The sequence below is a fragment of the Gigantopelta aegis genome, chromosome 15, assembly GCF_016097555.1.
Source record: "Gigantopelta aegis isolate Gae_Host chromosome 15, Gae_host_genome, whole genome shotgun sequence".
Classification (NCBI taxonomy): domain Eukaryota; kingdom Metazoa; phylum Mollusca; class Gastropoda; order Neomphalida; family Peltospiridae; genus Gigantopelta; species Gigantopelta aegis.
The window spans coordinates 31,845,196-31,863,024 of NC_054713.1; the positions used below are offsets into that span (position 1 = coordinate 31,845,196).

At 37.3% G+C, this 17,829-nt stretch overlaps 2 protein-coding genes across 2 annotated transcripts in view; one reads left to right on the top strand and one right to left on the bottom strand.

The window, feature by feature from the left end:
- Positions 1–3,457: 3,457 nt before the first annotated feature.
- On the top strand, positions 3,458–4,633 carry LOC121390635. The gene has a single exon (XM_041522500.1). It carries the CDS (start codon positions 3,458–3,460, stop codon positions 4,547–4,549), a length of 1,092 nt encoding a protein of 363 aa, XP_041378434.1. The 3' UTR covers positions 4,550–4,633.
- A 5,136-nt stretch (positions 4,634–9,769) lies between these two features.
- Positions 9,770–17,829, bottom strand: part of LOC121390629 — an 18,723-nt gene continuing 10,663 nt past the window's right edge. Inside the window, exons 6-8 of the mRNA XM_041522495.1 lie at positions 12,475–12,520; positions 10,983–11,134; positions 9,770–10,156 (exon numbers count right to left, since the gene is read on the bottom strand). Of these exons, the coding sequence (XP_041378429.1) occupies positions 10,042–10,156; positions 10,983–11,134; positions 12,475–12,520 (313 nt within the window). The 3' untranslated portion in view covers positions 9,770–10,041. The remainder of the gene's footprint in view (positions 10,157–10,982; positions 11,135–12,474; positions 12,521–17,829) is intronic.

The window sequence follows — 17,829 nt, forward strand, 5'->3', positions numbered from 1 at the left end:
GAGAAATAGTCATCAGAGGATGCCCACTACATTCTTCCTAATGCAGTAAGGGATCTTTTATATGCACTTTCCCACAGACAGGAAAGCACATACCACGGCCTTTGACCAGTTGTGGTGCACTGGTTGGAACGAGAAAAAACCTCAATCACATTTCCAAAATGTAAGTACGATTAATTGAACAAGGACGGACATCTATCTCATTGCAATTGAAAATATAAATTATATCATGTCGATTGCGTTTTTATTTTTCTTTCTTCCGCGGTCGGTCTAGGATCGATCCCCGTCGGTGGACCCATTGGGCTATTTCTCGTTCCAGCCAGTGCTCCACAACTGGTGTAGCAAAGGCCGTGGTATATACTATCCTGTCTGTGGGATAGTGCATATAAAAGATCCCTTGCTGCTAATCGAAAAGAGTAGCTCATGAAGTGGCGACAGCGGGTTTCCTCTCTCAATATCTATGTGGTCCTTAACCATATGTCCGACGCCATATAACCGTAAATAAAATGTGTTGAGTGCGTCGTTAAATAAAACATTTCCTTCTTTCTTTCTTTCTTTTTTTTATGGGGGGGGGGGGGGGAAGGGGTAATCTACCCGTAGGAACTGGACGAGGGAATGGTAGGACGAAAATTTTCAGTTTTTTGTTCTACGCTACATAAATAAAGATAACTACTAATACACACACAACAAGAAGAAACCCGACAGTAGCCCCATTCAATAATGTTCCGGTTAAATACGTACGTGCTGACGGGTTTCTTCATGTAGTGAGTGTAATCGTGGTTAATATGTGAAATATTTGTTATCAGCAAAGTCGAAAATGATCGATCAGTCTAAAGGTATTTACCGTCAAACATTATTTTCGTTGTATTAGAGCGAAATTCTTGACCTATCGTGTGGTAGTCCGGTTAGCAGCCTTTCCGTGTCTTCAGTTAGCCTATCTGGCGGCAGAGAGCGATAATAACCGTCTAAATATACCGTCTAGCTCTCGAAAGGCAGAGTAAATAGCCTAATACTACACTAAAATACTGCTATAAATAGCGTGTGTGTGTGTGTGTGTGTGTGTGTGTGTGTTCGTCTGACCTCTCCCCCTGCCCCAGCCAACGCCCATGTGACCCCCAATGCCATCATGATATAAACTATCGGAACACGATTATACTGAACACGTCACATCGGCCAACGCGGAACTGTCGATGTGTTGTCAGTCCGCGTCACCGCTCGATACTGACCCGTTATATAAATACCCGATACAGACTACAATACACGGTATAGTGCGCTACATCACTGTATGTGTGTTTGTTCGGAGTTGACGTAGTGTAGGCGAAGTTATCGACACCTGTATTTCATTTCTGGTAAGTCTGTCTGTCTGTCTTTCTAATCCTCTAACCCCGCCCCAGCCTCGCCCGTCTAACGCTCGTGGGGGGGGGGGGGGTGGGGGGTGGGGGGGGGGGTGGTGGTGGATACGATATAAAATGTAGTTATAACAGATGGCAGGGCGTCTCAGTTTTATTCATAATGTAAATAAAAATAGTAACGGCTTTTTTTTTTTCTTTCTTTCTTTTTTTACTATTCTCTGTATTTATGCAAAGATTATGCATGAGATCGCTTGATTTGTATAGTTATTTATTATAAATACATGTAAAAATAGCAAAATATAGCACATGCAGCCATTGACGTAGCCAGTTTCTCAATAGGGGGTGCACCCATCTTGTGTCCATCAGCTACATACTAGGTATATTAATTCGATTTTTAAATTAGGGGAGGGGGGAGAGGAAGCAATGTGTTATCTTCAGTTGGGGGAACAGTACCCCCTGCCCCCACCCAACTTCCGCCGATATAGTATCTCCAAATTAATTATATTCAAATTTATTTTTAAAAAGGCACGTACCTCTAAAACCAGAGCCTGCTACTTTAATGCCAAAAGAATACTGCCGTGTTCAAGGGTTCCATTTTGTCTAGCTATATTATTGTGCCGTTGTATTTTCTATTAATCCCGCCCACACTTATTTTGTTAGATATAGGCATATTATACTAATGCAGCTACTGCACTACCACCCCTGCAATCCCCCGCCCAGATGGCCCTCCATTGCATATATTCTAGCATATGTATCATAGCATGAGATTATAAAACAAATAAACAAAAATGAAGATTTTTTAAAAACTTACAAAATGTATGCACACGTATTCCGACGGACTCTAAAACTAGGTTATAAAAGATAAACGAGTGTCATGTGATATGTAAGGCCAGACATTTTTCATTCTATGTTTTACGGGCCCGCCGACATGAATTTTTTCGAATAAAAATAAACAAAGGCGGATATGGGGGGGGGGGGGGGTGCCTGGCCCTCCTAAATTTTGCGATAGTTATAATTTTATTATATATTAATTTTTTTTTTTTTACGATCTCCCTCCAAACCTCCCCCAAATTCCCTTGGCATTCCACCTCATGTCACCCCCCCCCCCAAATGGATTCTCTGGATCCGCCACTAATAGATATAAAAAGGTGCCCCTTTTTATTACCGCCGATACCATCAATTTATCAATTTATACAAATGTTAAATAAAATGTTTTAACAAGTTAGCGTTCTTTAGACACTATTTGTACTTGACAATGAATGAATGAATGAATGAATGAATGTTTAACGACACCCCAGCACGAAAAATACATCGGCTATTGGGTGTCAAACTATGGTAAATGGAAACAAAATAAGGTGATGATCAACATCAACAGAAAAATTCAAGATATAAATAAAAACAGTGTAAAGAACTGTGCAAAAATACAAATACAAATATCACAGATAGATACTGACTTTTACTCTAAACTTCAATTTGTGCTGTATTGGCCATTCTCAAAGAGAATGTTACACCCCTGCACCACGGTGAGGTTACAGCACGCGCAGGGGTTGTACTTGACAAATGCAGTGTTATATATGTTAAATAAGTAACACGTTTTATTACCCACCTGGTGACTATTAGATCTATATAGCGGTGTCGTAAGAATATTATATTACATAAGTATAAATTATTTCAATTCTTATAATATGTGACATTGCAGGGCCGTACCCTGATCAAAATCCTAGATGGGGGGGGGGGGGGGGGGAACTACTTTTTATAAACACATGAAACACTATACAAATTAAACCTTGAGATGTGTATACTATTTTCTGGAATAAAAAAAAAGAGGACAATTCGGAATGTTTTCAAATTATTTTCAAATCACTGGCATGATTCTGCAAGTAAGGTTTTGATTGGTGGACATGAGCTCCAACTGGCTGCTGTTAGATCCACATGTAATAGTGGAGCTAATTTGAATTAGATTGTATTATTACATTATAACATACATTTAATAGAACAAAACATGTTCGAGTGTGTTGATACACTGGTAATATATGATAGGAACAAACATAAAATTATTGTTGTTTCACAGTATCATTACTTTTGTTTTTAATACAGAACTTAAGAAAATGCTGACGGCGGCAAAGAGACGTGAATTGGAAACCAAAGGTTACACAGTCCTACACAACGTCATATCTTGCGATGACTGCGACAAATACAGATCGCAGTTCGACGACTGGCTGACGCAGTTTAAAGATGGCGACTGGCCAATTTCCTCCCACTCTTTGATTCAGCGCTACAGAGCCGGACACATGGAACCTACCTGGGCAGTGCGGCTACAGGCTAAAGCTGTATTCGCTCAGTTGTGGGAGACAAATGAATTGTTGTCAAGCTTTGACGCCATTGCCATAGGACGCCCTCCCGAAGATGGCGAAGAGGAGTTTTCCAATCCTGACAAACATTGGTTACACTGCGACCAAAGCGTCGCAAGGGTAGGACTGCATGCTTATCAGGGTGGGGTGTATTTAGAAGACGCCGAGGAAGACGACTGGACGCTGGCGGTTCTAGAGGGGTCTCACAAACTCCATCTGGACTTCTTTGAAGCTCATCCTAAAGCTAGAATGCGAATCACTATCAATGCTCACTATACATTGAAAGACAGCGAAGTCGAGTGGTATACCAGACACGCGAGGGTGGCAAGGAAGAGAGTTCCTGTTCCAAAAGGAGGTATGGTTCTGTGGGACTCGAGACTCATTCACGCCAATGCCAGACCAATTAAAGGAAGAAGAAACCCCGGCCGTTGGAGATATGTGGTTTTTGTGTGCATGGCTCCAGAGGTATGGGCGAGCAAAGAATACATCAAAGCAAAGCAGCGCGCGTTCTGGAACTTGAGTACTACGTCACACTGGCCGTGTGACGGAATCCAGTGCTTCTCTGACGACCCAATCAATTCTCAGAAAGTGAAGAGTATCCAAGAACTACCAGAAAGCGCGAAAACTGATGACGCCAAACGTTTGGCAGGAGTCTTGCCGTACAGACGACGTACAGTGCTGTGGGGATCTGGAACAAAATCTGCTGACATTGCAAAACCAGAGTGGGCCGTGGGAAGTCAGGAGTGGAGAAAGCAGCAACAGAAATATCACTTGTCAAAATGGTCGTTTATGGCATTTGGCGTATTTCTTGGTGCGTTTGTTTGCTTTTTGTTAAGTGTTTTGATGTAAATGATTGAAATTCGGAATGTAAATACTGTCCTGGAAACATCTTATGTCACTTATAAACATAGATGTTAATAAAACTTAAAAGTTTTCTGTCTTATAATGTAAATAATAGGAATTTAGAAAGTAAATACCGTGTGTAGACTAGCCACTTATGTGTTATGGCGACATCCATTTCGGTTGAATTTATGGAATTCATCTTTGTACACAATATTTAGCATAATATGTGTACGGTAGTCGATTGAAACGGAGCGCAAAAACATCCTTGCGAAATGTATTGGACAAGTACAAAGAAAGAGGGCGGCAGTGCAGATCAAAAGGTGAGAAGCCATCAGAACGATCAGAAACTGTTAAAAGGGCTTTGAGTATTGATACACCTTTTCCAGAAGTAGTTGTTTACACATCACTTGCAGGTATTTTAAAATTAAATTACCAATCTTAGCCAGTCCCATGTCTCGTTGTTTACACGTCACTTGCAACTATCATAAATTACCAATCTTAGCCAATCCGATGTCTCGTTGTTTACACGTCACTTGCAACCATCTTAAATTACCAGTCTTGGCCAATACGATGTCTTTCCTACATATATTTGTACTTGGTATTTAGTTAAACATATCCGAGGTTTTTTACGACTAAAATCACATATTAAAGATATTTTCCTATGCAGAATGTCAATGTCTGTATATATTTTCCTATGCAGAATATCAATGTCTGTATATATATATATAACATATATATACAGACATTGACATTCTGCATAGGAAAATATCTTTAATTATGTATAAAAAATGTATTGTCTTTCCTCTAATGACCAAATTTTCAGAATGACTAAATGTTTGACATCCAATACCCCGACGATTTAGTAATTACTGTGCTCCAGTGATGTCGTTAAACAAAGGAACCTTTGACATTGTGGAATCTACCACATAAACGCTGAAGTGTCTATTATGTAACTTTGCAACACTTTTCAGAATGAGAAAAACTAGCTGGTATCACGTATCACTTAGGCAGTCATAAGCGTATAAGACTGGGGGCGGGCAACTGCCCACTAGTGCTGGAACCAATCCTTAAATTCAGGCAAACATTGTAGAGATATTCGGGCAAGATGTGCTAACCCGAGACCTTTTTATCATGCATTTGCATCATTCTACCCGCAAAATTAGTTGTAATCCACGTAGAACTACGTTGTGATTTGTTTGCAACCCTACATCAATAATGCTAATATGAATAAATGTTCTTATTCAGATTCGGGCATTTTCGTTTTATTCGGCTAAAAAGCGATGGAAGCCCGTACACCTATGTAGGCAGTTTGTTACGGATGGCAACCCCCCCCCCCCACCCCCCACCCCCCACAAACCACACACACACAATCTCTCTCTTGCACGCTCTTTTCCTCCCTCTCTCTCTTGCACACACCCTCCCTCCTCCCTCTCTCTCTTGCACGCACCCTCCCTCCTCCCTCTCTCCCTCCCCTATGCATGGGTGGAGGGGGTCAAATTATCGCTTTTCATGTTTAGGTCCCGTATCACATCACGAAGCTCTACAAGACAGGAATCTGAATGCAAGCAGAACTTGCCACTTTAACATAATCATTAAGTAGATAACCACACATCAGTTCAAAATATTTCTTTATTAATTGTATAGAAAACGTGTTATTAACAACCCCGATCCAGCAGGTATTTATATCACAGTTGAATAAACATGCGTCATATAGGATACATTTAACACACATCATCAATGATCACATTATTAAAAAAACACATACATGATACTGTACTCAAATCGATAATAATTTTCTAATTATTGTCTCTATTAAGTTTTATATTAATACTGTGCATTATCACTTTAATCAGGCACGGCGGATTAAATAAATACTCCAAATAATTCTGAATAAAAAATATTACTGATAGAGATGAATTTTACTTGTAGAATGCAGAAAATTGCATTTCAGGAAAACTAGTTTTTAAATTTTACGGGAGCATACCCCCGAATCCCCTAGACACTTTGCTTTGTGCCCTCGATCTCAGTCAGCCCCCCTTCCCCTCCCCCAATGTCTACTTGCTTCTACCGTGCCTGTTAATTAGTGCGTAACAAATGATGTAAAATAATACATACATACATACACAGAGAGAGAGAGAGAGAGAGAGAGAGAGAGAGAGAGAGAGAGAGAGAGAGAGAGAGAGATGGAAGGACGGAAGGATAAATATATAAATACTGCCACATAACACAATATATTTGTTAGATATAAAGAAAATGTGATATACAACAAAAACAAAATAGAACCCAGATTGTCAGGTTGTTAAAATAAGTTTTTGATGGATTCAATATAAAATTAAGTTGTCAAGCTTATTTTCAGTTTAAATTTGATAAACACACTGCCATTTTGTTCTCAGTTGTTATTCAGTGACCATTATGTATAGTAAAACACACTTAAAAAAGCAAACCAAAAGAACTTTGATTATTGTATAGTAATAAAAGACAATTTAATCATTCATTTATTTATTATGTTAGTTTATAAATAGGAGGACTGCATAAATTTTTTTTTTACACAATAACAATGATTATCAATATACAAAGTACAAGTGCAAAAATGTAAAGTAAGCACAAACAAAATAACAAATTTATAAAATATAAATTGATAGTGTCTATACAAAGCAAAAATAAATTTCCCCACAACTGTTATAAATTAAATGTTATGAAAATATGAAGATTAGTTTATCTGGACAGAATTATATTACACCGAAACATTCATAATCATTAACACAGTCGGGCAATCTCAATGCAAGTAACCTATATTCCTAAGACTGTAATTTAAACTGGATTAAATTATCTTGCAATATCCAATAATGACAAACATGTTCCAAACACATTATTTTTATAATAATTATATACACCTCCCCACTATCTATACTGTTTTACATGTATGTAATGTTAAGGAGACACAATACGAATGCCTCATATGAGATTGGCCGATTGCATAACAAGCGATCACTTATTATTGTGGTACCCATATCGTGTGGCATTGCCTTTCTGTGTGGTTTCTTATCATTTTTATTTTTGTACCAAAGAACAAAGACAAAAACAGTTTTTTGTCTCTGCTTATTAATTATTAAAAAGTATATTATCATACACCATTATACCATTACATATATACATAAAAACGCTAGTTAGGAGTTTAAAATGCACAATGAAAGCCTGTATGGTATGAAACTGATTATAAAGGCAACTTTACAAATATAACAAAATGTAGTACAATGTATTATACAGAAACCTGGTTTTATGACAACAATTATAAGGCAAAGTATTAAAATTACATCATTTATCACAAAATTTAACAATGATGTCACGTTCTCAGGGTTTATTTAAGCTGGACCAAAATAAAATTTGGCGAATATGGTTAGAAAATTTGTAGTCAAATTCATGTTTCAATAAGTGAAACAAAATATAAGAAACTGTAGTTATTTGAATTTTTAATGAACTTTTCAGGCAGATTAGTTATTAAATTAAATGGACAGACCGTAGTTTTTAAACACTAAGGCCATATTTTTCACCTAGACCCTAGTTTCAACCCGTAAAAATGGACACTAAGTTTGGTTAATTTACAAACCTGAAACAAATTTGAATACAACAGAGTGAAACAAGAGTGTGACATTGAAATACCCTTAAAAATAGACTCCATAACCATTACTTCTCAGACACGTGCATTTTTCAAAATATGAAAAATGCATTTTGTGTTATTAGAAACACCAAGATGACCAGAAACACTTCAGTTGTATGGAAATGGATAATCTAAACAATAAAATATAAGTAATGTTTGATTTCAGTGATCATAAACGGCTCTAATAGTAAAAAAATATGCCTTAGTGCTTAAAAACTAGAATCTGTTGCTTTAATATAATCACAATAAATTAACCAGAATTGAATACATAATCTTCAATATGATACACTTTTTTTCTCACAAGACAGTCACAATTTGTAGTCGTCCGTCGTAATTATTATTTAGGGTAAAAGTCGCAAGATAATGAATAATTGTCACAGGGGATCAATTCCATGAAATGTTACTTTCCAATATATACACAATTTCCTAATTGGCTAAATGCTATTTATGTTTTAAATATTGCACCACAATCTTAGTTTAGATTTGCCTGTCACAAGGAATAATAACAAACAATGGAATGTCGGTCAATAAGTCAAGAAAAAAAAAACTGTCGACGTCTGTGCTGCCAGATTTATTCATGTTGTAAATATGAAAGCCCAGAAGACAGACCTTTAAAAATTGCGAGGACAGTCGTCTCACACAAGGCTAGCTTTGAATAATCCATTTTTCAGTCATGCATAATACTTAGCACATCATTTATAAAGTCATAACAGGTTACACTAAAAATTAAATGATTGTATGGCAGCTACTCCTGTCCTGGACAGAAGAGCCGGTTGAGGCCGGTACCTGTGCCCAGGACAGGCATGCGCTACAACAGCTTGCTCTGAATATGCACATTAAACTCTCTGACCTGACCTGACCTGATGGCAACTACTGCAATTACCGTTGGTGTTGTCATTAAGTTCAAGCCCTGGGTTCCATCAATTTGGTTTTTTATAACCATTAAATGTGTTATACAAATTGGTACAGGTATTAGAAGACGACAGCAAATGCAAATAATTTATAGACTAGCTTGACAGATATTTCACATGTTGAAATGTGAATTTTTTGTATTTGGAACAAAAAACAACCAACCCGTTAAAAGTTTATTGAGAATCGATGAAGCAAATAGGGAGTCCGAGCCCTTGTATCCACACCTGGGATAAACTCGATGACACAGTAGGGCTCGAATTTAATCGACATCAATTGCTGTGATATGAACTGCCATATGTCACAGCCTTTATTGATAAAAAAAATTTGCCATTGGTTCATGTGATTATTTTTATATTTAAAGGGACATTCCTGAGTTTGCTGCATTGTAAGATGTTTCCGACTAATAAAATATTTCTATGATTAAACTTACATGTTAAATAGATTTTCTTGTTTACAATATTAGTGTCTGTATATTCAATGTGTTTCTGGTTGTCTTAATATCTGTAAGAAACCCAAACTGGATTTTGTCTTCAAATAATTTTGTACATACGAAAACATATATTTTAGGAAATAAAATGAAATTTAACCTAGTACAAATATTAGAACGATCAGAAACACGTTTAATATACAGCCACTGATATTTTATGCATAAAATATATTTGATATGTAATTACAACTGTTAAAATGTTTCTGTTAGTCGATAACATCTTAAACAATTGCAGCAAACTTAGGAATGTCCCTTTAATGCAAGATACTGTTTAAAAATATTGTAGGCAGACACAAAACTGTTATAGATGAGCATTTTGCCCATGGCAGAAACATTTCAAAATTGCCATAGGTAATAAACTGATGCATCCAATCCCTGGTACAGTATTGTTAGGGATAAAGACTAAACCACTGGTGGACAGAACTCAACGGTATCATGTTACTAAGCAACAACACATCCTTTATTGTTGTCTTCCAGATCGGGTTCTTTTATCAAATCTGATTCCAGTTTTGGAATTCCATCCAGCATTAGGAGTCTGGGTAGAATCTGAAACACTCTGAAATAACAACAGTAAGGGTTACGTAGCATTTACATATGACAGATTTGAAACACTCTGAAATAACAACAGTAAGGGTTACGTAACATTTACATACAACAAATTTGAAACACTCTGAAATAACAACAGCTAAGACAAAGATCTATGTTGTAATAAAATGATAACAGTATTCACAAAAGGAGATATGGGTAATAATGTCATATTGAAACCTCACACTTTAATGTAACCACATAAAATATCTCGTCCATCAATTCATCCACTCTCACACCCATCCTTTCACACACACACAATCAATCCCCCAAAAAACACCCATTCACATAAAATCCATCCATCCTTCCATTAATCTAGCAAAAACGCACCCACCAATCACCATTCTCCCATCCATCCATCCAACCCAAACCCACCCGTTTACCTACTCATCAATCTGTCCATCAATCCATCCCTTCACCACCCTCCCATCCATCCATCCTTCTACCCAAACCCACCCATCCATACATCTACCGAAACCCATCAATCCATCCCTCCACCCAAAACCCATCCATCCATCCAAAACCTATCCATTCCTCCACCCCAAATCCATCTATATAATATCTATATCCATCCCTCCACCACCCTCCCATCCATCCTTCTACACAAACCCACCCATCCATACACCTACCGAGACCCATCAATCCATTCCTCCACCCCAAACCCATCCACCCATCCTAAACCTATCCATCCCTCCACCCCAAACCCATCCACCCATCCTAAACCTATCCATTCCTCCACCCCAAATCCATCTATCCAATATCTAAATCCATCCCTCCATCATGCGACTCCTGCATACCTGGATCTGTAACCTGGAACGAAGGTGATGGGATTTGCCGCCAGGTAGAGTTCCTCGAGACCCGATGATCTGAAGCGTCTCAGACCGTCAAGACTTCCAACACTGTTTGTTTCCAACAGCAGATACTTTATACACGGTAGTTTCGGCAGACTCTGCAAATGAATTTATAACTAAGTCAAGACTTCCAACACTGTTTGTTTCCAACAGCAGGTACTTTATACACGGTAGTTAAGGCAGACTCTGCAAAAAAACCCATTATAACTAAGAAAACACCAGCCATTTGTTTGTTTCCAATGGCAAGTACTTTACATGTGTTAGTTTCGGCAGACTGCAAAAAGAACAACTAAGTAACAGATCTGAACATGAAAAAATTGAGGGGAGCGATTAACTTCTCCCCTAATTAAGATTATTGGGAGCCATTTGAGATAATGTTATATTGACATCAATTAAATTCACAAGCTAAGGGGAGTTAAAAATCACTCTCCTTGAACTAGTCTCCGACGAAGAAAGGAAGGAAATGGTTTATTTAGCGACGCACTCAACACATTTTATTTACGGTTATATGACATCAGACATATGGTTAAGGACCACACAGATATTGAGAAAGAACACCCGCTGTCGCCACTTCATGGGCTACTCTTTTCGATTAGCAGCAAGGGATCTTTTATATACACCATCCCACAGAGAGGATAGTACCGGTACATACCACGACCTTTGTTATGCCAGTTGTGGAGCACTGGCTGGAACGAGAAATAGCCCAATGGGTCCACTGACAGGGATCGATCCTAGACCAACTGCGCATCAAGCAAACGCTTTACCACTGGGCTGCGTCCCGCCCCTAGTCTCCGACGAATGATGAGTAATGAGAGTGATAGTTCCTCTTACACAGTGGGGTCTGAATAAACACCGGCTGTTGAGGCCAAACTATACAGAGGTGTTATATATTATTAACCATATGGTTAAAAAATATCTTGGTACAAATCAAAGTGATACGTCTCACTAGAACGCCAAGTGGGATGTAACATTTCGACGTCATCGATAACATCAGCGATTGGCACACTACAACCTTATAGGAACATCAAACAAATGAGATGAGTGAAATAAATTATGATGGATTCTGGGTAATAAATAGGATATTAAAATCGCTACCATTTCATATCATGTTTATGTCCCTCATGATTATGATATGAAATGGAAGCTTGTTTAATATTCTATAATTATGTACATATATTAGTCTTTGTTTATGACGGCATGCTGTTTATAAATATTATCTGTTGCTGGATTGAATACATGTATTATGAAGAAAAACAAGGATACCAAGGTCTTTTAAATGTCAAAAACAATGCCTATGCTGTTGCTGTTGATATAATAATAAAATGATGTACACATTACAAATGGATGTTTAACGACACCCCAGCACGAAAAATACATCAGCTATTGGGTGTCAAACAATGATAAATGCTACAACACATATTGAAACATTTGAATTTACCTTGAATGATGCAATGTAGTTGTTATTCAGGTTCAAAAACTCACATCTGTGAAAAAGAAAAGGAAAACAAACCTATAGACATCGTTTTATTGGTTGAAAATAAAAGTACAAAATGTAATTTTAATGATCCATGAAAAAGAATGAATAATTTGTTTAATGACACTTAAACGCTGAATTTGCCAAAATTGAAATTTAAGCAAGAAAACACTTTTTGTTTTGTTTAATGACACACCTAGCACATATTGATTAATTAATCATCAGCTATTGGATGTCAAACATTTGGTAATTCAGAAGAAACCCACTACATTATTTCCTAATGCAGCACGGGATCTTTTATATGCATTTTCCCACAGACACGAAAGCATATACCATGGCCTTGGACCAGTTGTGGTGCACTGGTAGAAACGACAAGAAAGCCAGTCAGTGGAATGGATCCACCGAGGTGGTGCGATCCTACAACGCAAGCACCTCAAACGAGCAATCAACCCACTGAACTAAATCATGTCCTGTTAAGCAAGAAGACATATGTGTAAATTAACAGATAAACAGTACATAACTAACAGGTTACACTGCCTATTAAGGAGTGTGAGTAATTGCCTTTAACTTCAGTACATGATGAACAATTCAGAACACTAAAGTGTGATCAGGCACCACACCACCATTACCTGTGTCGTTATTTTGTGTGGCAGCTTAATATGGCTTGGTTTAGAAATTTTCATTTCATTTCATTTCAACTTATTTTCGTGCTTATATCCAATTAAGGTTCCAGCACGCTGTCCTGGGCACACACCTCAGCTATCTGAGCTGTCTGCCCAGGACAGCGAGTTAGTGGTTAGCGAGAGAGAAGAGGGTGTAGTGGTCTAACACCTACTCATTGAGTCATTAAAACTTGCTCTGGCTGGGAGCCGGTACCAGGCTGCGAACCCTGTACCTACCAGCCTTATGTTCGATGGCTTAACTATGACACCATTGAGGCCAGTTTGGTTTAGAAATAGGTCTTCAATGAAAAATTAATACTTTCCTATGCAGGACATCACATACCAAGGCCTTTGATATACAGTTACAGGGTTGAGGCTGAAGCACATAACATATTAACAATTTGGTGAATTTGCTAAGGAAATCTTTCGCCAAATTAAAGTTTCATGGAGCACAACAGCTAACATGGCTGTACATCAATCATCGACAGACGATTTTTGAATGAGGTTTTTAGCAAATTAACAATGAAATATATTTGCCAACTTTAACTTAAACTTCAACCCCGAGTCATAGCTAGTTAATTGGTTGGGATGGACCAATACTCATTGGACCCGCCAAGGAGATTCGTCCTTATGACCTAAACACCTCAGGCGAGCACTCTACTGACTGAGCTAAATCCTGCCCATGAAATAAAAATTAAAACACACACACATGTATAGTCACTTGAAATGAAAATATACTCACTCGAAATGAAAATATACTCACATGAAATGAAAATACACTCACTTGAAATGAAAATACACTCACATGAAATGAAAAAAAACACTCACTTGAAATGAAAATATACTCACCTAAAATGAAAATACATAAACTCGAAATGAAACTACACTCACTTAAAATGAAAATATACTCTATTGAAATGACAATATACTCAACTGAAATGACAATATACTCTACTGAAATGACAATATACTCAACTGAAATGACAATATACTCAAACTGAAATGAAAATACACTCACTTTGGGAAAGCTGAACTGACTGATGTCGGTAATGGAGTTGTGTGGAAGGTTCTTAGATATTTCAACTAGTCGCAGTGGGCCAGGATTCGATACATGTTGTTCTGTTGATACCGGTCGTTCAGCTCTTGATACGACAGACCTCACATACTGCTTGTATATAAAATTAAATTGTAACAGCATAATCATAAACAATATTATTAAAAAATAAGACAATACTTAAATATTATTTGTGAGAAATAATAATTCTTTCAGTGATTTTTAACAAGAGAAAAGGAAGGAAATGTTTTATTTAATGACGCAACTCAACACATATTATTTTATGGTTATATGGCATCGGACATATCATTAAGGACCACACACAATATTGAGAGAGGAAACCCACTGTGGCCACTTCATGGGCTACTCTTTTCGATTAGCAGCAAGGGATCTTTTTATATGCACCATCCCACAGACAGGATAACACATACCACGGCCTTTGATATACCAGTTGTGGTGCATTGGCTGAAGTGAGAAATAGCCCAATGGGCCCACCGATGGGGATCGATCACAAAACCGAGCCGCGTGTCAAGCAAATGCTTTACCACAGGGCTTAAAAAAAAAAAAAAGATATACGTCCCGTCCCTTTAAACAAGAAAATAACTATATATGTCTGTGTGTGTTTTAAAGGGACTGTCCTGAGTTTGCTGCTGTAAGATGTTTCGGGGTGGGATTTAGCTCAGTTGGTTGAGTGCTCGCTTGAGGTGCTTGCATCGCAGGATCGAACCACCTCGGTGGATCCCAATCTAATTAAAATTAGCTCCACTATTACATGTGAAATCTAACAGCAGCCTGTTGGAGCTCATGTCCAGTTGACCTTTCATTCGACCAATCAAAACCTTACTTGCAAAATCATATGCCAGTGATATGAAAAGAATTTAAAATATATCGGGATTATCCGAGGGTATACGAAATGATTCGGGTGAATTACCAAGTATAGCGGGAAAACTAATTTCAATATAAATTTTATATAAAATTTCGTTTCAAGACGAAACAAAAACCCGTGATGGTATAGCCATAAAATCTGTTTATACTAGTGTAACAATCCAGAGTTTATTACTGCACTTTTCCCCCTGTTTTTTCAATGTTGAAATAGACCAACAAGTTCAACGCTATTGCATAAATAGTCATTGCCCGATAGTTTTTAGAATTTGTACCCCCCCGAATAACGCCTATAAAAGATGAAGTGTAATTGGTCGATATTTAAAATTGTTATTTATAGATGAAATGTCACCTGGACCTGGGGAGTCCACGCAATGTTGGTAGATCTACTGGTAGACCAGTAGAGCTAAATGTAATCAGATTGGGTGGATCCATTTCAGCTGAGTTTGGGGGTTTTCTCGTTCCAACCAATGCACCACAACTGGACAAAGACCGTGGTATGTTTTCCAGTCTGTGGTAAAGTGCATATAAAAGATCCCAATTTTTTTTGAGGGTTTCCTCTGATGACTACAAGTCAGAATTACCAAATGTTTGACATCCAATAGCCGATGATTAATTAATCAATGTGCTACAGTGGTGTCGTTAAACTAAACAAACTTTTTTGTAAGATGTTTCTGACTAAAAAAATCTTTTAACAACTAAAGTTACACAGTAAATATATTCAATTCAATGTGTTTCTGATTGTCTTAATATTTGTAAGTAGCTAAAACTAGATTTGGTCTCCACTAATCTATTTTTAATATATAATTATTACAGTCATTAAAAAGTCTCTGTCAGTTGGCAAACTCAGGATAGCTTTTTAAGGAATATCAGTTAGTGATTTATACAGTTTGTATACATTGAACATAATTTCTTCAATAAAATAATTCTCATTTTAAAATTATTTCATGACAAATATAACGTATTCATTTTTCTATTTATTTATTTAAATAAATAAATGAAAATAATGTAAACATATTTCACATGATACTAAGTAATACTATAATTGATATATCATCTTCCATTTCTGAAGGGGCAGGACGCAGCCCAGTGGTACAGCGCTCGCTCGATACTCGGTCGGTGTGAGATCAATCCCGTCGGTGGGCCCATTGGGTTATTTTTTGTTCCAGCCAGTGCACCACGACTGGTATATCAAAGGCCGTGGTATGTACATCTGTGGGATGGTGCATATAAAAGATCTCTTGCTGTTAATCAAAAAGAGTAACCCATGAAGTGGTGACAGCGGCTTTCCTCTCTAATTATCTGTGAAGTCCTTCACCCATACGTTTGACGCCATATAACCATAAATAAAATGTGTTGAGTGTGGTTCGTTAAATAAAATATTTCGTCGTTTGTTCGTTCCATTTCTGATTCACGGCAACATGTATTGTAAGCTGAAAGATAGAATCACCTTGGCTGACTCCCAGGTTTTCCATCGTTGATCTTGTGCTTTGTTTTTTTCTCTTTACCCCATCATGAGATGGTTGCACTGCTTTGTTCTCCTCATCGACCACCTTGTACAGAACTTTTTCTTCTTCTTCTACCGGCGCTGTATTTAAAAAAATAAGAGGAAAAAACCAACACAATAACATTTTTATGCCCACAGCCAATTAAAAACGAATATATTTGCTTGCTGCAAAAAAGGTATTCTTTCTCTCTAACAAGCGTACTGTACATATATAGAGAGGTAAATCCCCCCCCACAAAAAAAAAAAAAAAGCCTTTGTCACACAGGAATAAATTAAACAAAACAACTAGTGCACTTAAATGGATGAAACTACATACTGTGACCTTAACTGGATAATTAAAAATAGTTTGATAAATGTAAGTTGGGACATACTTTTAAATGATCGCCTGAATGCATGGTTCGAGAGAATTTCTATTTCTCGTTCCAGACTGGGCCATGGTATGTGCTGTCCTGTCTGTGGGATGGTGCTATAAAGCTCCCAATGAAAAAATGTGGCCGTTTCCTCCTAAAACTATATTTCAATTTACAAAATGTTTGACATCCAATATCTATAATTAATAAATCAATGTGCTCAGTGGGTGTTGTTAGTGGTCTCTATTTTCCCAAAAACACAAACAGGCACATTTTATTTTTTTTCAAGCTTGATACCCTCCCCCTCTAATATTAAATTTATTTGATGAAACGCTAGGCACATTTTGGTTGCCTACTTTTGTAAAATTAGAACCCGTTTCACCTTGGGTACAGGAACATCCTGCTGAGAATACCGTAATACGAAAAGCCCAGATGTCTGCTGATTTTTACAGACAGACAGCAGGTGCCACAGTACTGAAAATATGGGTTTTTTTGTTAAACCGTTAAGACCACTGGGTTATAAAAAGTTGTAACAAACCTCTCAATACCAACCAAACCATTTTATTTTCAATCATAATGAGTATTTGCAATGATTATGAGACGTTTTTTTGATCTCTTGTTTGTTTGTAATAAATTAGGACAAAAATTAAACATTGTTAAAGAGCAAAATAACAATGACTGGCTGATTTTCTTTATAATAAAAAAAGCATTTTTTTCCTTAAACAAAAATCTTGCAAAACACCCCCTCTCTCCCAATAATATTGGTAAGCTCCCTAATTCATCCACTTCCTGGCTTCAATTGTGTGACTTAAGTTACTTTGTGACTAATTGCTGACAAAAGGACTCTCAATAACTCTTACAATA

What these genes read in the sequence shown, in the direction of transcription:
- LOC121390635 (XM_041522500.1), top strand. Translation starts at nt 3,458, where the DNA reads ATGCTGACGGCGGCAAAGAGACGTGAATTGGAAACCAAAGGTTACACA.